Raw genomic sequence first — 27,114 nt, forward strand, 5'->3', positions numbered from 1 at the left:
ACTTTTCTTTTCAGGTTCCCCTGTATCCTCCCTCCCACTGCCCCGCCCTTATTCTTTTTTCTTCCCTATTTTTAATTTTGAAAATTTTGAGCGTTCGGTTATTGGAAATACTGTTAAATAATATATGAATTTATTGTTTTCAGAATATTATTAAATACAATAAAGTTTTAAATAGAACTTTATTCAAAGTTTTATTTAAGATGAAAGTTCATTTTATTTTGTGATGATTGGTGATAAATTATTTCAAGGAATATTTGTTCATTCGAGATAGCTTATTAAATTTTAATTCTACTTTATTTAAACAAAAGTAGTGGATAATTGTTGTTCGAGTTGTTTAGTTTTAATTTTTGATAGCGATGTTTTGTTTCAAGCTTACGGAGAAGCTAATTAAATTACTTTTATAAATTTTCAAATTCTTTTCCTGAAAAGCAAAGTCCACTCGTGATTTTCTTTTCAGTTTTTCCATTTATAATAAATTTGCATTGAAAGGTGTATTGAATAATATAATGCAATAAAGTCGAGTAAAGTCGTGGTTGTACGTACTATATATTGCAGTAAAAGGCAGTTGTTTCAATTAAAATATTGTGTGCTACTTGTCGCGAAATGAACGGATATTAAATACAGTAAAATGAAACAATTAATGTTCTTAACTCAAATATATATTTTTCTGAATTTTTTTCTCTTTATTTTGGTACTGAAGTTTGCTTTAAATTCATATTTCGTATCAAATTGATTTTGAATTATTAACAACCACTCTGACTTTTATAAAATTTTATTGTTACTAATGTATCTTCTTTCCAGCTATTAATTTTTCTTTGTCTTTATCTGGATTCAATTAATCAGTTTCTGTTACAGAGAAATATCTTTATAGGTAGTATGAAATAATAATATCGGATAATCGACTGGAAGAAATGTAATATAAAATGATTGAAAAGGAAAAATGATTCTTATAAGAGGTAATATTTGAACCGTACTATTTTCGAAAATTGTATCTAATCCTTTTCTGTTTATTCAGGCAGGTTGTAAATTTATGATTAAGGCTACATGAGCCTTATTATTTTCTTAAATTATGTTTAATCCTTTTCAGTTTTATTTTAGGAAGTATTCTGGTGAGGACAACAAAATCAACAAATTCATTGGACTTATTTATGAATATAGTCATTAAGATATAATCGTCAAACACTGCAGTGTTTAATTAGGAAGCGTTAGATTTAAGCGAATTTTTAATATAATTACGAGCGCTCGTATACGTAGATATTCTTAGTAGTATAAGTATGTAGGGCAAATATGCAATTGCATATTTATTAATTACAGATCTGTAATCAAAATCAAAATTAAAAAATGTTGCGATAGGAATAAAAAGCAAAAATCTACGTAAATATATGTATAGATAAGTAGATAGGTAGGTATTAATTACAGATCTGTAATCAAAATCAAAATTAAAAAATGTTGCGATAGGAATAAAAAGCAAAAATCTACGTAAATATATGTATAGATAAGTAGATAGGTAGGTAGTGAATAAAAATAATGCTCCTTTTGTTGTTCGTTTGCACAACAGTCGAAACGTTTTGCAAATGTACATCAAGAGGATGATGGTATTGAATAAAAATAAAAATTTGCATAAATGGAGGGTGGATGGGATGAGGTAGGGCGGGTCTCCACCCGCAGCAACCTCCCCGTGGTGAGACCTGGGCAATCGTTATTATTTGATGACTAATTAATAACTGTATCATTATTTCTATGGTACATTTATTAATTATGCAGCAAATAATACGAGCGAATTGGCTGCGAAATTTATGCTTTTTTTTTCTATTTAATTTCTGTTATATTTTTTTCAGGAACTATGCCTTTGAGATTCTGAAGTGTATCACATTGCAAATACAATTTTACGGAAAGAAAATTAATAATAATGAATACATGGTCAGTATTGTTTAATTATGCACTTACTCACACATCTAGCTATCGTAGGATACATGTGTCATTTAGGTATTTGCGAAAGGTAACGTAGTATAGCATGCCGTTAGTTGTATGCAATAACTGAGGTGGCGTTTGAATCAGTTTCTAACAAGGGCTGTTTTACCGATGCGGAATTCGGAGTTCGGTCTCAACGCTTGCATCGCCATGTTAGATTTTCTACATTTGTATTTTACAACTGGATTATTGGTACCCCTTAGTTAACAGTCGGATTGGTACCCCTACAGTCGATCTTTCCTGCTGTTCAACTAACTATATATAATTTGCCATATTTTTGATATGTTAGAAATGTATTAATTTTGAATAGCAATTATTCTGTTAATCTTTTTATAAATATTACATTGAATTAGAGTAAACTTAAATAAAATTCTTATCAGTGGTATAATTTCAATTTCGAAAATTATTTTTATAACCTGTAATGGTTTTAAACAAATTACCGAGATTGTTTATTTATTACTTATTATAAGTAAATGTTGTATCTACATTACATATGTACATACGTATGTTTGAAGGAGGTAGATATTCCTTATACATCATATTTAAAAACAAAGTGTATGTTGTAATGCTTAAAACATAAATCTTGGTATTTACCAAGAAAAAAATATTTTTATGTACAATGTAAGTAATATAGTAGCTCATAACGTGACTTTTTAATTATGAATGTCTTTACTGTTCATTGTTATTATATTTAATTTATTTGTGATTATTTAATTATTAGAAGATTTCTTTAACTTTATCTATATAGTGTATTTTCTTAGACTTTATCTTAAAACGTTCATAAAACTTTTTTTTTTAAAGATTTTTTTAGATATATCTGTCTTTATTCGCAGGTGTAGTATGCTTCTAAAAGTTACATAGGTGTAACTCTCCTCACTAGAAACATATTTTATATATTTTACAATTAACAGTGTATATACGTGTATATATTATAAAAATAAAACCAAAGGGATTATAATAATCCAAAATGAATAAAACACCTGTATCTATTTTACAAGAAATGATGGTGAAGAAGCACACAGTGCCTAACTATGAACTTATTCACGATGGTGGAGGTACTCATATGAATACTTTTACATACCAAGTAACATGTGATGGTTTAAGTGCAACTGGTACAGGACGTTCTAAAAAGGATGCAAAACATGAAGCTGCAAAAGCAATGTTAGAAACTATTGCAGCACATAGAGGTTATCCACAGTTACCAGCATCACCTGCACAATCACCTGTTAGAACACCTTTACCTCAGCCAGTTCCTGAAGTACCTCGAATTCCACCAAATGTACCATTTGTTAATGCTATTGGTGCTTTACAGGTAAATCTCAATTGTTGTTTTCTAATTTTGGAATCTCACCTCTATATATTTTAGGATTTATGCGTAGAAAATAATTTACAAGAGCCCCAATACACACAAATTAGTGATGTTGGACCTCCACATGCAAAAATTTTTACTATCCAATGTGGAGTATCAACTTTTAAAGAAGTAGGGGTTGCAAGAACAAAAAAGCAAGCCAAACAAGAAGCTGCTAAAAAGATGCTGGAGAAAATAAGTGATTTAGTGTCCTCTATAGAGGATGATATAAATGATACAACAAACGAAGTTAAGAGTAATGCTCTTGCAAAAGCTGATTATCTTTTATTGTCAAGGTTACCTTCAAGTAAAAAAGTAAATTTAGGTATTAAGATAGCAGAATATCATACGAAACTAAAAAGTAGTTTCACTAGTACTGTATGTGATGATCTAATTCAAACATTAGAATCGTTGATTCCCGAAGATTATAATGATGTTTCTGAAGAATTTGTAGAAGATTTATTAAGCAAATTTTCAGATTTTTTGTTAACTTTAAATTTACAAATTGAAGTTAAAATTATGAAGTCTAATGTACCAGATAAACATGTTGTAATTATGAAGATAGATAGTTCACCTCCGATTAGCCAAGTTTCATGTGAAAATACAATGACACAAGCTAGGTTTACTGCAATACAAGAATTAATTAATATAATGATATTTTTCTTGAAGTAATAGCTTATGGAAAAAAGAATGTTACAATGAATCTGTGAATTATGCCTTTTATATTTTTAACACGTTGAATGCCGTGAAGGTCACCGATGATCAGTACTCAACTTGCCAATAATATAATGTGCGTCATTAGTGACCAACGATTCCGATATTATTGAAAGCACCTGAATCAAATAAATGGTAATATGCGAACAATTTTTAATATTATGTTAACCTTATGATAATGATGTAAAATAATTAATACATCATTAGTGTTTAAATAATTTTATTTTTAATTATCAATATAATCTTCACAGGGGTTATCAATATAATCTTCACAAAATGTAACTTTTTTAATCAAACGATATCTTATGTTGCGGGGGTCACCGGTAACCTTCAGCAAAATGAATGCGTAAAGTGCGATAATACAATTCGACTGAATCGTTTAATATTTAATATAAATATTAATATTTATCATATCTTATCGCAATAATCGTATAATTATTCAATGTGTTAAATATAACTGGTAGAAACGATGAGATTTGTTGTTATCCAAAATTTCTTATTTTAATTCATTTTCTAACAAAGGTATTGCAGCTACCAAAATTACAAATAGTAAGTTAAGAATATGTTTTGTTATGAGTGATAACAATCCATATAAGTTATTAAAAGTTAAGTTCTCAATCGTAAATACGATATCAAAAAAGTATTTATTTTTTACTTTTTAGTTTAGAATTTCGTTCGTGATACAGTTTGTATTTCTTTTACAGAATTCAAAACGATTTTGACAGAGAAAACCACGGAGCGCGTGTAACAAAATAATCATAATGTTTTTCGAAGTTGTTAATTATTTTTTTTTATATCAATTTATATCTGTTATATTTAAATATTTTGTTTGCCCGTTTACCTACATTATTAATTAATATGATCTCGTGAAAGTTTTATTTTTGTTTTCGATGATTATAAATCACAATGTTTTTTTTTCTATTTTCTTTTTTTTTTTTACGACGTAGAGTGTAGATTTTACATGCACATATTAATTAGACTTTCTTATTCTAATGTATTGCAAAAGTAAAATTGCAATTTTAACGAAGACACGAATTTAGTTTCATAGGAAATTCGTATTTTTAATTATTTGATTCACAATTTGATACAATAAGCAACTTGATATTCTATTTTGCAAATCTATGAGATATTTTTTATTCTTTATAAGAAATAAAGACTTGACATGTTTATATGAATTATTTTTTATGTTGTGCTTTGTCCAGTGTTTGACGATTTCGCTTATGAAACATTCTGTTTTATTCTATTTTATATCACACAAAAGAGCTACACCTCGTAATGTCCAGTGCCGAGGATTGTGGTCAGTTTCGAAATCAATTGATCCTATGTATTTAGAATCTGTCCTCTGTGGTTTCCTGTATATAGGACATTCGTAAAGCTTTGGATCCTTGCCTGCCGTTGTGTTTATCGCGTAAATGTAAATTACTGGCATTTGCTCGTACAGAACCTTCGGTTTGCTTTCTACCAATTTGCTCGTTTTGCGATCGAGTGAGGCACCTTCTAAGAATAGCCCATGAACGTAAACTCCTTCCTGAGGTTGATTCTTTATCTCCTCCTTACTGAATCTTGTAATTAAATTTTGCAGGACGACAGAGTCAAGGGCCCACCCTTTGTGTGCTCTAGTTACCTCCTGTGTGGGAAATGTAGAGATCAGTCAAAGATTTGTACTAAATTATATAGTAAGCAAGTTGATAATTAATATTCAAATCAAAATAAGATTTATGTTGTATATTTATGTTACATATGGGAACAATTATTAATGTTAATTATAATAACTATTAATACAGTAGGCAGTTAAATGTTGTATAAAAGAAGCTCATTATATTACCACTACTAACAAAGGATGACTCCGAACTCGAAAATTCAAAAAATTATAAAACTTTGTGAATATGTAGGGGATTTCCTCATGATTCAAACGCAATTTTCATTTGCTCTCCGTTTTCAGTCTAAGGGGGTGAAAATCTCCCCTAAAATTTCGGTTCGTTTTTTTTTTCCTTTGAAACCGTTAGAGATATCGAAAAACTTAATAAGCAAAAGTCTTTCGATGCTGAAGTAAAGAATTATTTAAACGATTATAAGAAGTTACGAATAAAAATGTTTAAAAACGGTTTCAGAGAAAAAGAAAAAAAACGAACCGAAATTTTAAGGGCGATATTCCCAAAGTTCCATAATTTTTTGAATTTCCAGGATCATTCCTTGTAAGAATTTATAGCTCCACCTGCGATAATATAATGAGAGTCTATAAATCAATCAACTAACTTGTCGCATCGCGGTTAAGAATCCTTGAGGATTAAAGAAACCGGTCATCCAAAATACTTTAGGCCGGCCATGAATGCACCACTGTCGGAACTGATAGTCCCGTTCCAACAGTTCTGTATACCAGAATCCAAGTGTCGCCGATTCCCAAGATATTTTCAGCCATTTCTCTGGAATACGAGCATCGTACATTGCATCCAGTGATTTGCGCAAACCTTGACTCATCACGATGGTACCCTCGATAGCTAGCTTTAAATCTGTCAATGTAGTGCGTACCTCTTTGATGACTCGGGTGATCCTAAAGAGATATTATCAATAACCAAAAATTTATTGTCAATAACAGAAGGAAAACTGTACCTGTCGATTTCTTGACGTAAAAATATGTTCATAGGTAGCAGTGCTCCCATTCGTTGAAGTGCCTCTTTCACTTCAAACGAATTGTACTGTTTCGGTAATTTCTCAAGCATATCACTCGCGAGTTTGTATACCACGTTTTCTCTGGTCTCACCACCTTGTGCGCCACCCTCCTTCGGTTGCACGCTCAAAATCGTGTCAAGTATTCCTTTAGCCGTATTTATTTGATAAGTGATGTCTGCGTTCGGGTGCAGGCCGAACACTTCCGGGGTATCCGTGGCGGGTAGAGAATCAATGTAATCCAAGTATCCCTGAAGATTCTTCGTCTGAGGTACCTTGTATCCGCGGTAAAATTCGAAGCCAGATCGTAACAACACGTCGCAAAACCAAACGTGTGTAAACGTAGTTAGCAATCGTTTGTCGAAGTCGTCGGTAACTCTACCACCGTATTGCACCTGCATCCGTGTACGAATATATGTATCAAATATTGAGAGGTGTTTATCGGAGAATTAATCATTTTCAGACCTCTCCAAGCATGTAGCAAACAGTCGGCCAAGACACTCCTCTTTTCGGATCCATGTCGTCCAAATGGTTCTGTATAAATTGGACGGAAGCAGCAAAGTCGGCTTGATTAAATTCATACGGTATGTTCCAACCAAGCGGGCCAAATTTCCTGCGTTCTTGCACCACTGTGTGCAGAAATGCAACGGCATATAACAAAGGCGGCCATTGTGACTGTGTGCTGTAATCCAGTGTGTCCTGTGTTACACCTTGATAGGTCCTCTTCAAGCTGGCTCTGATACCTTGAGGGGGTTCGTTCGTAAATTTGATGGCCATCTAAAAATTGATTATTCATTTAGAAAATAACAGAAATTAATAGTGATTGTAAATATCGGGAAGTACCTGCAATAGGCCAATGGGAAATTGAGGATGTACTTCGGTGGTCATCCAGAGTCTGAACGCCTCGTGGACGGTTTCCGTTTCAACAAGGGCGTCCATGACTTCCGTACAAAAGGGAAGAGACAAGTGAATGTTTTGCAGCAGTACCCAGCTGCCGGTGTTCATAGCATCTGAGATTAATCGTCGAGCATGAAATTCTTGTCCTTGACCCATAGACACTGATTTCAATTCTGTAATATAAACGCAGTTTTTATTCAATTCTTTTTCAGATTATGGAGGCCTTAGCCCTATAAGAAATAATTTTGATTCTATGTGCTTACGAATAGATTTCTGCTTTGCTAGTATTGTTATCTGTGGGCTGGGGTCAGATCCGATCGACAGTATGCATATAAGCGGAGTCCTAACTTCAGATTCCAACCAAGTAGCCTCCAAGTCCAAAATCTTAGCCTCTCCATACTCCTTTCCTAAAGATTCGATCACATACTTCCTTGCTTGAGACAAGGTCCTGTCAGGACTCCAGGATCTGATCAAAAGTAATTTTCTAAACACGTCCAGCTTCTTCTGATAGCCACACGGTAGCTCTTCTTCCTCTGGTTTCTCTTTCTCGTACCACACTCGCCATTCCTTCTCGTTATATTCAATTTTCATTAAGATATCCGAGAAAGTTTCCAATTTGCTGATCTCGACTAGGTTCAACCAAGTTATATCCAGGATCCATCTGAACGGTTTCTGAACGACCGCGTTCAGATCCAGAGATGCTCCTCCTTTTATGAAAGCATTGAACTCTGCGTGGGTGATCGCGCCTCGATGACAGTCGATCTTCATCGCCAACATCAGCGTGAACAATGACTTGTGTCGTTCGTACAGACTTCGCAAAGTGAAGGCCCATACTTCATAGGTCAGATGACGAAGGATTATGTTTATTCGTTCGCTAGTGATGGGACTCTTGGTAGACTTGGTGATGGAGTTGTCGAATATGGTCAGGAACTGTCTCAACGAGTTCTGGTACATCACGTTGACGTTACTCATTTCTACGATCAGAAAATACAAGATAGACCCCCTCGAAGCGACTGCACGAAATTCCTCTCGTGCTAAGGTGATCTTCTTCTCTGTCAAAGCAGACACTTTTAGCTTCTCGTTAACCGATTCTGCTGTCACTTTAGTTTCTCTGAGTACGTTAATAAGCGCTTCATCGTCCACCAGAGAACCTTCGGAAGATGTAAGTCGATGGAGAAGAGTACTTTCGAGTTCCTTCATTGATCGTTGGTTCGTCATGACGGATTCGAAGAGAGCCACCCTTTCTGCCTCTAAATCTGCCTTCTCCATAAGTATAACTCTACCTAACAGCTGATCTTCAAGACCTAACATCGTGACAGTGAAGTCTATTATCGACGTCTTGGCTGAGATCTCTGGACTGTATGCTGGATTTGGTAATTTCGTGGTAACGTATAACATGAAGCCTGGCATCACATCGCATTCTTTGTCTCCAACAATGACTTTTTCAATAGAACCAGACTTGATGAAGTTCTTCTCGAGTACATTATCTAGAACTGGGTCTAGCTCTTCAGCGATGTCCTCGATCAACAATGGTCTACCTAACGAAAGACTGTCTTCAAGGTGGGTTCTGAAGTACTTGTGATTCAAAGAGGTTATCTGTAACTCATTCATGCACTCCTTGTTCTTGATCCACATCTTCCCTTGGTTTTGAGGATCCACCAACAGAGGATAGGAAGAGGATTTAGTTACGATCAGAGCATTCTGCACGGACAGCTCGTCGTTTGGTAATCCCTGAAGAGTCCATTCGGACATGGTCGCACTATCTACGAGCATGTTCGTGATATTTAGGTTTGTGGTGAAAGGAATAGCTTTGGTCGCTAGAATCTTCATCCACGAAGTCACCAAACTAGCTCTGTACTGTTGGTTGTACGGTCCACAGTAGGATAAGAAGCCAGTAGCCAGAAGAACGTCACCAACCAGTCGTCCTAACTGAACCTTGAACTCGCTGCTTTGTTCGGTCCAACGTATCTTCTCGCCTCCCAATCCATTGATCAACGCGGTTGCAGCAGTCATTTTTCGAATACAGACATTGGCAGCTTCAGTCAGCCTCTGTTTCTCCGACACAGCGGAGTCGTATTGCTCTTTGACCGCTTGCAGAGCCATTTCTCTTTCAGACAGTTCTCTCTCAGCGTTTGCCAGGTCCTCCATTGCTACCTTGAGCCTTGCTTCCTGTAGAGCCAAATTAGCCTTCAGCGGAAGTACCTCTTTGTTGACCGAATGGAAGAAAGCCATGGCCTTCGTCCAGGACAACAAACCTGCCACGTCGCCGCAAACTCGCCTGGCAGTCTCCATATTGTAATCCTCCATCTTGAAGTAAGGCTGCAGCAATTCGACCATCTCGTTATTGATTATGTCCTTTGGATAGTTTTGCAGCTGAAGCAGGAACGTCGTGCTGGCCATCATCTTCAATGATTCCGACCATGAAGGTTTTGGGCATGGAGCAGCAGTGTCCGGGACAACTGGGCCAATTTTTCTTTGAAACAAAATTAACACGCAGTCCATGATCCTCATTATAAGATGAGGCGGTCTGCCTAACTTCCTTACGGTGGCTATGTGAGCAGGTTTGATGGTGTTCAGAGCAGCCTCTGCCTCTTCCAGTGCTGGCTTAGCAGCCTCTAACTTTTGTTCGGCAAGTGCTTTCTCCTCGGCTATGCAGGCTACTAATTGTTCAGCTTTCTCCTTCACTTTTTGCACTTGGTTCTTGAACGCTTCTGCTTGCATAGCTCTCTCAGTTACTTCCTGGAGGACGGTTTCAGCTTTTTCGGATGCTTGGACCAAGTCCTTCTCCATCACAGCAAGATCTCTTTTCAAAATTTCCACCGATATCGAAGCTTCTTCCAGTTTCGCTAAACCTGTGTCCATTCTCTTCGCTCCTTCCCCAAGTTCGTGCTGTTTGCTTTGGTAAATGTTCTTGTAACCACCGATGAAGTTCAAGTAGGACTTAGGTGTGACGTGGGTGGCACGTCGGAACCTCTGGAAGTACTCTGCGGATGTGAGAGAAACGATATCTTGTATGGAACCCAGGGCATGCACCAATTCATCTTTCACTTCGCTGGTGCACGCGATGCTGAAGTCGTGTAAGAAGTGTTTAGCAACTAATATCAACGCGTCTTTCGGCCATGGTTGGAACCAGTCGATGGTACATCCGGAGATAAGTGCCGGGAAACGTTGAGCACGATTTCGGAATTTTTCACCGACTGGAGAAAAACAGAATACTACGTGAAGATTTTGACACGTTCTTTGAAGAAAGAAGTCCATTACTAGCTCATTATTGATTGATCTTTTTGGATTCTCGCGTCTTAAGATAGGCGTTAGCTCTAAAATAATTTCTTGTTGTTCATCGCGAGTGAATAAATTGCTGATCACTCCGGAACTTAGAATATTGTTTAAATATTCCAAGAAACCTTCTTCTTTAATGTCCAGATCGGTGAATATGAAGGTGGTTCCCTTTCCCTGAGCTCCGCAAGTTCGGTATAAATATCGCAGATCTTCTAAGAAATTTGCTACATTGTAAGACCTTGTCAAAGTTATTTGGAACGTTTTGTAGCCTGCGATGAAGGACGATAATTTTGTAAGGCTTTGTTTCCCGGAACCACCAACACCTACCAGCATCACGTTTCCTTTTGGATGTCTAATGACTCTGGATATTTTGACCAAGTGTAACATGGCATCAGGAAAGAAGACTAAATCCATTCCAGAACCTCTTTGCATCTCGTTGAATTGTGAGAGGAACATTTCTAATCTGTCTCTAAGGACCTGGTCGTCGTAGACTGGTTCGTACACTTTTGGTAACTCAACATCTGCATCTTCACCCTCTTCACCAGTCGGTTCTGGAGCATCTCTGAAAATAATAAGAAGTTGATGGATTTTGATAATGAACATATCTGTGGATTGAGTTTAGAGTTTTAGAAGTCTTAGGATTTTCGGTTTTTAGGGTTCCCGAGTTTCGGCGTTCCTAACTTCTGGAGCCCTCCTTCAGTTCTAGAGTCCCCCTTCAGTTCTAGAGCTCTAGAGTTCCCTGGTTCTAGAGTTCTGGGATTCTAAAATTCTAAGGTCCTACCGTTCTAAAAGTTTAGAATTCCAGAGTTTTTAAGTATTGGAGTACAGAATTTCATAGTTTAAAGTTTCAAAGTCCCAAAGTTCTCAAATTCTAAAGTTTCAAACTTCCAAAGCTTCAAAATTCGAAGTTCAATTACCTCATGAAGTCTACAAACGCAGGATCCTGGTCTAACATATCTACATATTTCTCTCCCAGCATCTCGTTCACAACCCTCACTAATTCTCCTTCAAACCAGTCCTTATCCGTTTGTATGGTGAATCTATCACTGAATACACGACTGCATTCGTGTTTCCACAGCAGCATTAGAACATTTTCCTTATCGATCACCGTAGACAGTGTACCGACCATCCCCTGCCAAATTCTTGACAAATCACGTAGATTGAATACATAATGAAACTTTGCTGGCGTAGGCAGTAGGTGACTCCTGGTTCTTTCCCAAAGTATCCTCGTCAAAGGGACCATTTTCTTAACAAGATTTCTAACATCCACTGAGAATCCTCTCTTATTATTATAATGACCTTCGCCAAGCACGCTAAAGATCCGATCTATCGATGCTTTATCAGGCAGCGTACAATTGAAAATACAAAATTGTCTCTTCAATCTCGATGGAATATCGTTTCTACCTCCTCCAGGTTGACACATGGCAGCCAGATACGTCATATCCACGATATTAGTGAAGTCTCCGGGTTTTTCAAGCGAATAAAACCCTTTCATATCCATCGTCTGACGGACGATTTCATTAGTGACTTGATCGCCCCACTCATTTATCTGTGGCAGATTAATATCATCAACGAAGACCATCATCTTCTTACCACCTGGTGGTCCAAACGTGTTACCCAAACGCTTCTCCACATAACTTTCAATAGTTTTCTGAAACTGAAACGGACTAGTGGCGGAGCTAAAGTTAAAAGAGCGACTCAGAGTGGTTTCCGGATTAGCTTTCTTCATGTATGATTTCATCATCACCGTTTTAGCAGAGCCTTGCTCACCTATCAATAGAACAGCTTTGTCTTGTCTGCCGATTAGATCAATCAGATATTGTATCCTCACGTTATCAGGAATTGGGACCAGCACGTTGCTGTAATCAGGTGTCGAATATTCTGGATAAACGTAATTAGTCACCATGCTCGTCCATGTGTCCCATTTACCTTTCTCGGTTACATAGAAATCAAATAACTTTGCTTCAGGATTGTTCTCCGTGTTTGGTAAATCCAGATTATCGAAGTTCTCACGAAGATACTGATCGTACTTTGCTCTGTCCGAGGTCTCTAACAACGCTCCTATACCCCATATTTGGGTGAACACGTAGAAACGCTGTAAATGTTCCATCGTCATCGGTTGTCGTTTCTCTTCCTCCATTTCTTCGTCTTCTTCTTCTTCTATGGATGTTTCGAGAGGGACAAGGCCTTCGAGAAGGCACAACATCTGTTTCACTATGTTGCATTGTAAGACGTCTATTGTTAACGTTAAAACTTGAGTACTCCATGAATAAATCTGTAACCATGATGATTTTGTAGTTATTAATTCTGAGTCGTCGAAGCACGTAAGAGGTCTGCTTGTGATTTTTAAAGTTAAATAAATTTGCAATTTTAATCTGGCGAGTCTTAGGCGGGTCTGACACGTCCGGGTACAATCGTGTGCTTTTATTTATTAAAATGTTGCGGAAGGGTTTATATTTTACCTGTGCAAAGGAGTCTGCGAAGCACTGACCAAACACCTCTTGTTCCAAAGTGCTTCGAGTTTTTAACCAAGCAGTCACTACAGGGTTCCAATCCAACCCTGAAGAACTCATATACACCATCCCGTTACGAGATACAGTGGCAGGACTCGCATTGTCGATGTTATGCGGTTCGAAAATGATTTTGCAGGTTGCAGCCATCGGTAAACGATCACCATTCGCTAGAGTCAACGTTTTATTATCGTCTAATACGGAATTCAAGTTCTCGATCCAAATACTGTCGACCGGACCATCGAGAACTAACCACACGTGTTCTCCTTCTTTCAATTTTAACGTCTTACGCCATAGAGCAGAGAATATTCCATCTGTCCAATCATTTGTCGCTACATCTAGTCGACCGAACATTTGGGCTGCTGTTATGCTCTTTGGATTCATTCTCATTTCTCTGTAAAGGGATCTCTCTGTTAATCATTATTTAACGAAAATAGCTTTAATAAGAAAGAAGTTTTCACTCTTCAAATATTTCATTGTTATTTTAAGGGAAAATTTATTTCTGTGTTTTTTAATTAAAATTTAAATTATTATGTAATAGCGAGAAAATTTTATTTGTTAATATCAATTTGAAAAAAGTACTTTTGTGTCTGCTAATTCTAAAAGTAGTTAATTACCTGTGAAAATTACCACACTGTGTTAAAGCCTTCATTAAAATGTGTATACATGTTGTTTTTCCAGCTCCAGTCGGACCCAGGGTCATTATTCCATGCCTTACTCTCTGTGTCTCGTATAATTGTATTAATTTCAGTACCCATGGTGGATGGTATATCAAGCCAGCTTCTTCCACTTGTTGATTGATTGCGGCTTCCAATTCCGGGTAAGAAGTTTTTTCTAGAGCTTGATTGGGAAATAAATCTGCCACCAAGGAGATGAACAATGGCTCGTCCTCGTCTAAAGTAATTACATAGTAAATCGAAAGAATTCGTTATGCGAATCTTTGAATATCTCCTTGGCTTTGTAACAAACCGTATTACACAGAGAATTGATAAGGATATGTGGCTACTTGATACTCGGATTGGATTCTCGAAAATATAGATTGCAAAATCGTCGGATCAGGTCAATTTGAGCTGATCAAAACAATACCGGACCCAATCTGAGTATGGGTAACCAAAAATTTTCGAGTTCACATACACCTATCCTTTCGAGAACTCAATTTAATCCGATATTTTTCGGTTGCCGCACACCCCTAAATATTACCTATCAATTTTGAGAGATTCATATCTCTCAAAACACGCATGACAATTGTACTCTCTGAATCCTTCGAGTTCACTCTCTTTGATGCTCCAAGAGTTCTAAGCACGGATAGTATATTTCTCAAGCCAAAATCGTAATGGACCTAAACAGATGATGAAAATTTTATTTTATTTCTTTATTGGGAGTACAATGATACTTCTAACATGCTTGCCTGTTTAGTTAGTTGCTCTTCGCATAGTTTATACAAGGTGTAAAATTTACGAGCGAGTGTGATATTCTCCAGAAAACCACAGCTAGCTAATTTTACTCGAATGATGATCTGTCTGTCGGGTACCATCATTGCAACAGTACGAAATTGAATCTTCAGGTTCTCTGGGAGTTCTTTTCTACCAGCGTATCCAGGATTCTGCAAATAGGTGCTAAATTAACCTAAGGCACCGATTTTTGATTTCAATTACCATTGTTATGAATATTCCAAGTTCAGGACACATGTCTATCAGATCTCCATCGGTGAAAACAAATTGTTTCTTTTTTTCTTTCTTCGCAGCAAGGACAACCGCGACTTGTTGTGCAGCTACAGACAGAACCGGAAGTTCTATTCTATTAAACTCGTCGAAACACCCCCAGGAGCCACTCTGAGCCAATCCTTTGTAAATTCGGCCTAATCCTCTGTAGTCCATTTGATCGGAACAATTGAAAACCACCACATACTTGGCCAATGTTTTACCCATGTCTTTGACTGTTTCCGTTTTTCCAGTTCCGGCTGGTCCACAGGGTGATCCACCCATCGACATCGATAAAGCTTGTGCCAAAGTTATATAACACCTATGTAAATGTATGAAATTTTTAACAAATTTTCTTCATGATAACTTGAGTTTCTATAGTAATTACCTGTCTGTTAATGGAGTGATGACCAATCGTTCGGTACAGCCTAGATATTCATTTTGATATGTAAAATTGACGTCGGTTATGCATATGGATGTTTTGTCCAGATCTTCCTTGAAGTAGAATCTACATTGCTTCAGCCACTCGAAATCGTTTACTGATCGTACATTTAAACGGCACTGTTTAGGAAATATATTTTTCACTAAATATTGTTTGATATCTTTTTGTTAACCATAAAGTATAAGATACGTACCAGTATATCAAAAATATCACGTTGATGCACATGAATGGTGATCAGAGTCTCGAATTTCGTTCTCTCAATTTTTGCCAGGTCTCTGGTTGTCTGATCAATCAATGTGTTCAGTAAGTCGAGGAATCTATTGTTCGTTTCTCCCATAATCTTTTTATCCGCTCGAGCTTGAGCCAAAGCTTGTTCACTATCCCTGGTCCAGATCATTTGTATTCCAAGTAGACCAATTTGAGCAGGCATTTTATTCAAAAAACCAAGGAGATTGAAATTGATATCATTGATCATGGAGTAGCATTGTCGAATTATCGAGTGCAAAGATTGTTGAGATGTTTGCAATAGTTGCGTTAACCAGGTTTCCACTGATCCTTCCGCTCTGACCGCTTTCTCAAGCTTGTTTAATTGTAAAAATATCAAACAGAAATTTTGTACCTCATAAATTTACCTATTATAAAACGATGATCGACCGATCAACTGTCCACTGAAGAGTTCAAGGGTATCGGGGTGCATCGTCAGTGGTGAGGTGTGGGACAGGGATTTATAAACTTGTTATTATCTAACTTACAAATTTTCAAATTTAGAAATTTAGAAATTTGGGAATTTGGAAACTTGGAAATATGGAAATTTAGAAATGTGAAAATTTTTTTATAAATATAGAAATATCGAAATTGAAGTGTAGGAATTTCAAATTTTTAAACTACTCTCTGAAAACTATAGCAGTGATCATACATATTCTCAATATTTTTCATCTGAAAGTATAAGTGTACGTACCAAGATCGTTTCCCCTTCAGACGATATGATAGCCATCATTTTATTATACTCGATATCATGAAATTTCACGTAACGTGTGTTATCAAAAATAGAGAGCAAATGATTCTGTATTGTATGTGAGTCAGATGCTTGACCGAGTATCTCCAATAAAGCAGGATCCGATACGAAGAAGAATCTTGGAAACATCATACGCTTTTTTTCCAAGTATCTGCAATCACATTTACTATCTCAAATTAGTGTCATCAATTTTTCAAATTGCATATTAATTTAACTTTTGATTTAATTTTAGATATTAAATTGAACTAACATCGTCATTAATCAAATAAACTCACCCGCTCAATGATTTCTGGCAGAGTTCCAACTGTTCCTGAAGATGTGGCAAAAGTTGTTTAAGCAAATCATCCCCCACGCAGCAAGGAACTACCCCCGGAGTTTCATGAGCCCTTTGCATGATTTTCTGCCAGCTCTTATCAATTTTACTAAATCTTTTCGCCTCTTTAGGCAGTTGTTTAGCTATATCTCCACCGACGAACACAGCTTCAAGGTAAACCCACATGTTCTGCACCAGGAGCCATCTTTCTAAGATTTCGTTGGTGTTGGACAGATCCGCGAGCCATTGTTGTATCTGCTTGCGAAATGGCGCATTGTATCGGTTCGACATGAGGGAACCGAGCACCATCAAACTGTCTTCCAGCTGACCGATTGTCTCCGCAGTGGTGTCCCCTCTGAGTAACAATTCTCCTCGATTGTTAAACGTCATGAACGTCAGCTCGTGGGACGACCACTCGTTCACTACGGTCCTCAATTTAGCTTCTATGTCCTTCTCCTTCATAGCAGAGATGCAGATGTCCTCGATGTCCTCCTTATATTTCAATAGAGGCGCCTCGAGGATGTTCTTCAAGCAGAAGCCTTCGCTGTCCAGATCGAACGAGTATCCCGTCACTTCTACGATCCTGTGCCAGTGACGTGGTTTCATCGCCTTGTTAGCCATTAATTCTAATAGAGGGCACATATCATTGAAATCATCTATCGTTTTTTTTAGGGCGAAGAACGCGGGCCATTCTTTTAAACCCTTTGGTAATTTGCGACATCGGTTTTGGAATTCCATTAGCTCATTGTTTATGTCCTCGATGTTCACCTAAACAATAAGGTAATAAAGCCTGAAGAGATCCTCAAAATAAGATTCAAAGGATTAAATAGGGGAGATCGGGGTCGAAATTAACCTTACCTCACCCCAAGGAATGTCATAATAGCTGTTCACTCTATCAATAACATCATTATATAGTTTGTACAGTTTCTGTAGTAAATTCAGTTCCTTTCTGATTTGTGACAATTCAGGATAATCAGTAATGGGTAAGCCAAAAAGTTCTTCACCACTTTGATAAGTCTGAAGCTTTCTCCACATGCCATCGAATCTATTTTGAAAGAGGATCTGCCTATCGGAAGCTTCTCTTGGACTCAGACCAGGTTGCATCGGTCCGGAGGATCTATACTCCTCGCAATACATTGTATTATCAATACGGAATCTTTCCAAATTATTTCTTAGATCTTCTTCGAATTGAGGTTGCAATTCTAATAGCAACACGTGACTTTGTTGCGCTCGATTGAGCAACTGCTGCCAGGTGTATCTTAAATTGTCTACCTGTTCCAAACACTCTTGATCCACTGGTACCTCGTATCTCGTGACAATGTTGAAAGCTTCTTCAATTGGGTCGATCCTCAGTTCCATATCCACTTCCTGTTCGCGAATCTTTTTCAGAGTGTCCATGATTAATCGTACATCGTCGAGATCGCGTATCTGACGATCCAACTTTCGATCCATTTCGTTCATCAATGCGTAGACGTACTCCATCTCGCGTCGATACTTTTTCTTCATGGCTTGACCAATTTTGTGAGTGCAGGCTGTGAAATAGACGTCGTTAAATTCGTGTTATTATAATACAATTATTGTAATCTAATTTAAAATAAGAAATTTGAAGCCAATCATTTTGACAGGGGTTTGGTAATTGTAGAGTTAATTAAATTTAGGGCACGTATTCTACAAGAGAGTCCTTCATGTCACTAATCTCCTGGTAAAAATTAAAGTTCCCTTACCTTTAATTTCGGTATAGAGTCCATATTTTAATTTTTCCGTGGATACAGCAATGGATGTTCCAAAGATGATCATATCCGGTTCAGTAGCTAAAAGGTCTTCAAGTTCGCTGTGTTTTCGAAGCGTGCTTTCAAACTCTGGTAGAGAAATTTGTAGCAATTCTCGTATGCTCTTTTCGTTCTTCCATAGAAATTTATAAGGTTTCCATCGATCGATGAATTCAACAAGATCCTATGATAAATTCTTTGTTTTGATCGAAATATTATATATTTTACAAAGAGGAAATTTATATAAACTTATGAGATTGATTACTGGTTTGAATTCCTGCATACACGTGTTTAGCATGGACAATAACTTCATCACTTCTTTATTGTCCATTAGCATTCCATGAAAATTACTCTCTTGCACGGGGAACATTGGCCTCTCCTCGGAGATGATTTTGTACAACTTTCGCCTTCGAATTCTTGCATCTTCTGGTTCTTCCCGTTTCTTCTTTGCAGCTTGAATTTGCGCTCTCATTACAATGTCCGCGAAGGTTCTCTTTGGATATGCTTGTTTCCAAGAATTCTAAATCATTAGGCAGATTAATTTTCTAAAGAATTTGAGGAAATTCCACAAAATATTGAAAAATTATACGGGCCTTCTAAAGAATTTTAGAAAGTTCCATGAAACTTCCAAAGAATTTTGGAAAACTCATACTCCCCAAATACTTCGCATTCCTCGAACTTGTTTCACCATAAACAGAATTCAAGAATTCACCTTGTTAACTCTAGAATTCCACTGAGAAACTCCTTTCGCGACGCCAGCGATAGTTTTGCCAACCAACATCATAGCCTCCTGAACATCATCCAAACTAGGTTTCACAGTTACCACTGGTATCATCAGAGTTGCATGTAGCAAAAATATTGGACTCGGTGTTTCCTCTGAAGGATTATTCAATTATTCATTTACTTCATTATCGATTTTGAACGCATATTTAATCACCTGAATCGATCTCCCGAACGAATCTTTTTCTAATTGCATCCAGAGAACTTCTGGTAACTTTTATTAGAACATCCACAACCTTTCTGGAATAATATCTTCTCATTTCAGATACGGCGTTTCGCACCATGTCCTGCATGCCTTTTGGCAAACTACCAGGTGTAGCTAACAATTGATGAGGATCATCGAATAAGCTCCATACCAAAGACCAGTCTTGTTGAGCTGTTTGGTCTACTGTTTCTTCGTCCTCTATAAATTAAAATATTTGTAATAAATAGTGATACGAAAGATAGAGAAGAGTAAGAATGAATTATTCAAGAATTTCTGATTGAAAAAAGAGCAGAGTAAAAATCATAAAGTAAATTTACTGAATTTTATTAAAACAATTATATGAACTTTATGAATTTCATTAAAATTTTAATAATTGAAATTTAAATGCAATACAAATTTGAACAGTACACAAGGGTTAATATTTCCAGAATAGGGTCTTTAAGGATCTGTTATTTTTTTAAATACTTAACAAATTATTTCAATTCACGGAGAGGCAGAAGAGAATAATAGAAATATTGCGATCACCTTCGATATTAAAAAAATCGAATTGACTGGAGTTAGCGGCGCTTTTGAAGTTCTCCGCAGCGTTCTTAACAAGATCTAGCACTTCCTCTACCGCCTCTTCTACCATCATACTTTTACGATACAAATCTACCGCTGCCAGTCTGCATATTTCCTCGGTCTTCTCCACAAATTCCTCTATCGTCCAAGGTTGATCAGACTCTGGTAGAGAATGTAAGGTGATCTTTTGCATACTTGTGAGTACTTGAAGAATCCTTGGAATGAATTAAAAAGACTGTTATCAGATTTGATTAACTCTTCTGTTATGTTTAAATTTACGTGAATTAAATAAAAAGAATACAGTTATGTTTTTTTTTTTTCATAATAAATGTTATACATGGATGAAGATTTATGATAAAATGGAAAAGAGGGAGAGATAAATTAGAGAATACAGAATTAACATTTAAGGTAAAATGGATAAGCACTACCACTATATGATCTAATATGCAATTAATATTACCAAGGTCTTTTTGATTGTAATAAGCCTAAATTTGATTATTTTGATAGGATTATAACTGAAGCGTTAACTATCAAAGGCTCATTAATTAGAGTTAATAACCATCGACGTCAATAAATGCATTAATTGTCAATCAACGGAACCGGGTCAATGATGATCTATGCCTATGAAACACATAACAGAGCTCCGACAGAAAAGAAAATAATAAATGAAGGAATAGTCGAAAATTTACAATATGGAAATGAAATAGTATTCAAAATTAAACTTAAATTAAATGTGGAAATAATTAAATTTTAATATTTTGAAAATTAAAGAAGTATGATGGATCTAACATATATTGTAAAGGGTTGTAATTACCGATAAGATCCCTTTGTCAGTGATTAATTTAACATACCTGTTATCATATACGTCGTGAACTCTCGTTATCAAGATATCAAACTCTTTAATTTGTTCTTTCGTATTCTGATAGAAATTCTTCCATTCTGGATCGGTCCAGGTTAAAGACATTAATCCAGGTTCCAACAGGGATGCTACACGAACCAAGTGTGGAAGCAAGAGTGGTCTCACTTCGAGTTTCACGCGTTTTGTAGTGAACACAAATTTCTCGATCATTAATTGAAGAGCATCGGTAATTAATGTGAAATGATCTTTCTTTGTCAAAATCGTCAAAGCGACGATAGGAATTTCCAAATTTAATTTTGACAAACAATCAGCTTCTCGTATCAATAACATAATGCGTCCTTCCAAATTCACTTTAATCGTTCCTGTTTTTTCGTCCACTGTCAGCAAAGATCTAGATTGTTAAAATAAAACGAAACAGTTATTTGAATTAATGAAATCAACTTGGCCGATTTACCGTTTCAAGCAGTCTTCGATGACCCAGGAATTTTGATGAGTCCAAACCTCGGCGATGTCTGATTTATACTGATTCAAAATTCCGAGGGCGTAGTTGTATCTTTTTTCTAATTCCATAGTGAGCGGAAGTGTCTTCAGTACTGGATGAGTGGAAACAGACGTGGCTAACTCGTCAAGGTGCACCCTAAATGAAAATTAACTGCATAGTATTTATTTTTTTACAGAAATCAGAAATAAAGTCAAATAGTACTCGATGCAAAAATACTTTTGATTAATTTATTAATACAATAATTACTTCAAAGAATTAGCCCAAGTAAGCCTTCCAGCGATCGCTGGCATGTGCCTTGGCAATGGTGGATCATCCCTCTGTTTCTTAAATAATCTTAATATTCTGTCTACTTCCTTGTCACAGTATTTTACCACTATATTGTATTTTTCATCCAGTTTTGTTAATGGTATCTTTTCGCTTACCTTGATAAAGGAAAATCATTTAAGAAAATGGTATGTTGATAGAATCCTTAAATAATACAAATACTCCACTTTTTCGAATCGTGTCAAAAATCGTATACCCTGAGGCGTTTCCCACACGTCCTCATAATTTTTCTCAATAATGTTACCAATGTTTTGCTTCAGAGAATCTGTTTTAGCCATGAAGCTGTCATAATCAGTATCAAATTCAGTGTTTCTTGGATCCAGATAATCGTATGACTTGGTGGTAGCTATATTTTCAGCTTCTTCGAAAATTCTTATGGCGTCATCTAACGCTAATAAGAAGAATAAACAAACCCAGAAGTTTAACGTTACAACGTCTCGAATGTAATGCACGTAATTAAGTAATTAAAAAAAAACATGGTAAAAAAAAACATGGTACAGTTGTATTGCTGATTAAAATTGTAAACATAGAATATGATATTCTTCTTTTTTACAAAAAAATTTATAATGTCATGTTCAGTACGACATATGAGTTCAAAGGGTTAAAACTTCAAAATGTCTGACTACATATGTGCATTTCCACTGTAGCCATCAACGTAATACCTTCTCCCAGTAGAAGACCTTCCATTCGCCTTTCGAAGAGATTCTTATAATCCTGTATCAGTTCGAACATGGTCAAGATCTTTCTTATTCTATCACAAAATAAATCGAACCTTCCGAAGACATGTGTTTCCGAGAAAGAAAATTCTTGTTCAGTTATAGCTGGTGAGCATCGAACTAGTCTGTAGGTTTCTCTGTAAGCTCTTCAAGAAAAAACAACAATTGCCAATTTTTTGCTCTATAGAAAGTAACTAAATGTAGTTAATATTAAATTTTACCATTACTTGTTTAGTCTCAGACAATGTTTCAATTTTGATCGTGCAGCTGCTCGATCTTGGCCCCATACGGTTTCTCGACCTCTGTTTGTAACGTAGTCTCGACAGGCCACGATCATTTGATTCGTGATCTTTATCATTAACGAACTGGTTCGCTCTGAGGTGTTGTAATATCGTGAAACACTGTATATTAGACGGACTGTTTGTAACAAGGACACCAGGGAATCCCTCATTTTCACCTGGTAACGCGAACAGAATCATTAATTACATTATTAATGAGAGAAAATAAAAATTTATAGAAATCACTGGAAATATATGGTATCATCTTACTGGATCATCTAAATATAGACAGTGGCAGCATTTCTCTAGTGCTTGGATAAATTTTGCATTGTCCTTAGCTTCGTTGTAACAGTATGTAATTTCATCTTCAGTGTCGACCCAGTCTTTTATCAACTTCGAGCGTGCCACTTGGAGGCATAAAAGGGACATTCGTATTTCATGATCCTGCGTATTTATAATGATCATTAAATGGATCAGTTTCTGCATTCAATTTGAAAGTAAAATACTACCTGAAGTTTGTTTACTAATTGACTAAATTGCGCTCCTCTCCGTTTCCAATATTCCAATTCTTGTTGTGGTCCAGAGGTATCGTTTTCTCGTTTCACCTGTTTGCTTTCCGCCATGAAATCCTTCAATCTTTTGATCCACGCTTTTACTCTTTCTTCTACGATATTTACAGCGTTTTCTTTTGCTATGAACGCTTTTGCTTCCTCGAAATTGTGCACCTCGTTCATTAACGTTTCACCGTCATTGAATATGCGCCCTTCGTGGGCTACCTGTTCACACACTACGAAAAATTGATTTTTATACAAAAATTCCAAATCATAAACGCAAAAATTAATTTAAGAAATAGACATTTTCTTTTCCTGTGGACGTTTTATTTAACCCTTTGCACTCAAAGCATATTGGCTATACTAATAAAAAATAATTTTTATTTTAAATCTAACAAACTGTTACCTTTCAGGGCGCTGCAGAAGGATCTCAAACCAGGCAACAAAAGGCTCTTGATCATAGGACAGTCGTCTTCACCTTCGGAACCAGGGTGAGCGAGAGCATCCATAAAGAAGTATTCAACAACTCGTTGTATCGCTGTGATTATTCCCACCTTTTTTGTATCTATTACACCCGTATAGAGATCCTTTTGGAAACCCTCTTCAGGTAACTGTTTCGAAACGTTCAATCTGAAAAAATTTAATTTTATCGATACACTGGATAATTGATTCATTATTTATTTTATTTATATATTACTAAAAGTAGATGTAGTTATTCAAGTTACTGTTTATTTCAATCATAATCACTAGCATAATTAGGTGGGGTCTAGGATAGACCTGCCTCCTTCCCTCATCCAAAATATGGGCCAACATCTCTTCATTACTATAAAATTAAAAAAAAACTGAGATTCTATGATTCTAAAATTCTAAAGTTTTCAAATGTTCAGGTTCTGAAATTCTGTGAACCCAACCCGCCCCAGGAAATAGTCCTAATTATGCCAATGGTAATATTTCATAAAATGATCATTGAAATAACCTGAACATGTAGATACATATTCCAGTGCAAGGAACTTGCCACCCATCAGTTAAAAATAGTTTCTTCTTTCCAGGTTCTTTTGTTTCCTTTTGCTCTTTAACTTTAGGTGTCAATACGTTTGGACCTCCTCTAGCACTTGAGCTTCTGGTTTGTGTCTATATAAATATTTTTCTATCAAATCATTGTTATTCATATTTAATAATAGTAAAGTAGCATAAACTGTTACTATTTCCACAGGACGTAGAGTTTCTGGTTCGTCCATTTCTTGATAGTACCATACCAGGGTGGATCTCATGTGTGGTAGAAACAGTAGATTGATTTCGTCGAGCATATCTCCCTCGAAAACGTGATCCATGACCTCGTGACGAGACAATTGGGTTGCATCCATCAAGAGTTGGAAAGCGAATTCTAGTCGGGGATCCATTTCCCCTCGTCTTGCTTTCCTTTCGCATTCTTCTCGACGTTTCTGCAAAAATTGTGAGTACTATTCATTTTCGTGTATTTTTATTATGTAACATGGAAAATAATTTCTTTCGAAATAATTTCCTCGAAATTTAGGAGAAAAGATTCTTTAACTGAACTTTGAAACATAGAAAATGTGATAAATATAGTATAATCACAATTCTCTATAATTGAAAATATTAGAATGTTAGAATACTAATAGAATACTAAAATATCAAAATATTTGAATGATAAAATTTAATTTTTCAAAATGTGGAAAAGAATGATCAACCTGTAGAACATCACCACTGCTTTCTTCGTCACTGCCTTCTTCAGAATTCTCCGATTTTTGTTGGATCATTAGTGCAGGTGCTTGTACGAACATTATGAAATTACTTAAAACACAAGAGAATCGGGCGAGAAACGAAAGGGTAACGCTAGAATAGGATCTCCCAGGAGTGATATCAGTAAACTGAGGATGTTTCTAAAAGGGTGGAAGGTGGTGTGACGGGGTGAATACATAGTGCCACAAGTTCGTGTCTGGTACCACCGTTCTATGTATCGTTCGTGTCGTGTGGGAATTTAAGCACGGTTCTACCATCAGCAGTCAATATTACACCGTGTGTATTCTTCTGTGATTGTGGCAGGACCATATCTAGCAACAAAAGTGTTGCAAGAAAATATTTAATACAATTATATAGTGCTTTTTTCATAATCCACACTTCATAATTCCATTAATGATATAAAAACTATATTTTGTATCAATAATGGTTATTGCTATGAGAATATTATATGTGTAAATACACAGTGATGTGGTGGCTGTTTAAAGTTCCTGAAATGGATAAATACAAATTACAAATAAGTATTATATTTTCATTTAATTTTGTTTTTATGGCACGTTTATTCTTGTTGTATCACGTTTCTGTAGTACAATAGTTGAGACGAAGATTCAAAAAATTATATTTTATATAATTATATCCTCTGGCTTTCACACTGATGAGTTCATTTTGAGTTAATTGCTTATCAACATCTTTCGCTGGAGAAGAACAATCATAAATTCATCAAACGAAAATCCATTTCCAAATTTCAACCATACTCAATTATCGAAACCAATATTACAGTACATCTGATAGATCATGTCAATGATAAATTTGATTCGTATTGAAAGACTATCACTCAACAAACATGCAACGAATCAAATGTATTCAAAGCACGAGAACCAAGAATACTGTAGAATGTAGAGTATCCTTTATTTCCACTTCGAAGGTCTCTAAATAATGTATTTGTGCTTAACCTTTTGCATTATAATTGTTTTCTTAATTTGTTCTCAGCCAACTTTAATGTAATTTTTATTGACCATATGAAGTGTCACGTCTAAAGTGACTTAAAAGTTCTAGGGAAAAATAATTTTGTCACGCTAGAGGTGACCTCATAGCGCAAAGGGTTAAATATTTCTTGAATCCATTTATTTACAACGACACAAAGTTCGTTTGTAGTACGAAAGTGATACAAGCAAACGCTTCAGTATACATGAATCAGCAACTCGCCTTTAAAGATTTTGATAAAGATCAAAAATTACGTGTTAAATCGTGTAAAATTCAAACGAAGCATTGTGATTGTTATCTAGTAGAAATCTAAGGGTAGTTATCGTGAAGAACATACATGAATTCGTTCATGGTTCGTGCAAAGGGAACGTTCATTATCTACGATCTCCTTAGTAACAACTTGGCTCGTTATCGGGACGATGCATCGCGCTAATCGTTTAATTATAACAGCTAAGAGAGACGATCAATTAAATTCAAGATTTCTATTTTAGCTTACTTTAGCTTCCTCCGTGGTCTCCGTCATCTTGACTAATTTTCTTCAATTATCCTTTCCGGTACACCCTCGAACAACCCTCGTCGTTGTGCAGTACACACCGTAATGCGACATTAACTCTGTTACTCAGTCTCTTAGCTAACAATCCTTCCTTGTCTCTCTTATTCTACCCCCCTCTTACGTCATTTAACTTAACATTAAGAGGTAAATATTAAGAGAGAAAGAATAAATTTAGAATGTTGATCGATGACACGATAGAAGAGAAATTTTCTCCAGGAACAATCAAAAGATTCTAAATGAGGGGTAAATTTATGATGAATAGTCTTATCGAGCGAGGAGCCATTATCGTGATAAGGAAAGGAGGACTGGAAACAAATGTACCGTGGCTGTGATTGGTCTGGCAACGAGTCAAAAAGTTACCCTTGTGCATCGACCGATGGCTAATCAGGAACGAGTTAAAGGTACTAATTGATTTGTA

At 36.1% G+C, this 27,114-nt stretch overlaps 2 protein-coding genes across 5 annotated transcripts; one reads left to right on the forward strand and one right to left on the reverse strand.

Annotated features, from left to right (window-relative positions):
• Positions 1-2,158: 2,158 nt before the first annotated feature.
• Positions 2,159-4,564, forward strand: LOC117609421 (uncharacterized). Of its 4 annotated transcripts, none has more exons than XM_076690473.1 (3): positions 2,159-2,489; positions 2,970-3,283; positions 3,338-4,564. In XM_076690473.1, the coding sequence occupies exons 1-3, from the start codon at positions 2,465-2,467 to the stop codon at positions 3,989-3,991; spliced, it is 993 nt and encodes a 330-aa protein (XP_076546588.1). In that variant the 5' UTR covers positions 2,159-2,464; the 3' UTR covers positions 3,992-4,564. The 4 variants fall into 4 exon arrangements, with proteins under 4 accessions (XP_076546588.1, XP_034191620.2, XP_034191631.2 ...); XM_034335729.2 differs by having other exon boundaries at positions 2,161-2,592; positions 2,805-3,283; positions 3,338-4,529; XM_034335740.2 differs by having other exon boundaries at positions 2,161-2,592; positions 3,338-4,529.
• A 565-nt stretch (positions 4,565-5,129) lies between these two features.
• On the reverse strand, positions 5,130-25,532 carry Dhc1 (dynein axonemal heavy chain 1). The gene is made up of 34 exons (XM_034335822.2): positions 25,111-25,532; positions 24,604-24,843; positions 24,378-24,532; positions 23,808-24,031; positions 23,360-23,637; positions 23,121-23,294; positions 22,800-23,029; positions 22,519-22,718; positions 22,024-22,247; positions 21,779-21,954; positions 21,485-21,667; positions 21,023-21,421; positions 20,136-20,386; positions 19,563-19,808; positions 19,338-19,501; positions 18,891-19,145; positions 18,581-18,809; positions 17,715-18,388; positions 16,819-17,624; positions 16,487-16,694; positions 15,722-16,108; positions 15,475-15,647; positions 15,042-15,408; positions 14,795-14,989; positions 14,587-14,725; positions 14,004-14,280; positions 13,339-13,780; positions 11,794-13,151; positions 7,861-11,438; positions 7,544-7,770; positions 7,166-7,477; positions 6,644-7,095; positions 6,290-6,584; positions 5,130-5,660 (listed from the first exon to the last, which is right to left on the reverse strand). The coding sequence occupies exons 1-34, from the start codon at positions 25,201-25,203 to the stop codon at positions 5,274-5,276; spliced, it is 13,998 nt and encodes a 4,665-aa protein (XP_034191713.2). The 5' UTR covers positions 25,204-25,532; the 3' UTR covers positions 5,130-5,273.
• Positions 25,533-27,114: the final 1,582 nt, after the last annotated feature.

This window comes from Osmia lignaria, chromosome 10 (assembly GCF_051020975.1).
Source record: "Osmia lignaria lignaria isolate PbOS001 chromosome 10, iyOsmLign1, whole genome shotgun sequence".
Taxonomy (NCBI): Eukaryota; Metazoa; Arthropoda; class Insecta; order Hymenoptera; family Megachilidae; genus Osmia; species Osmia lignaria.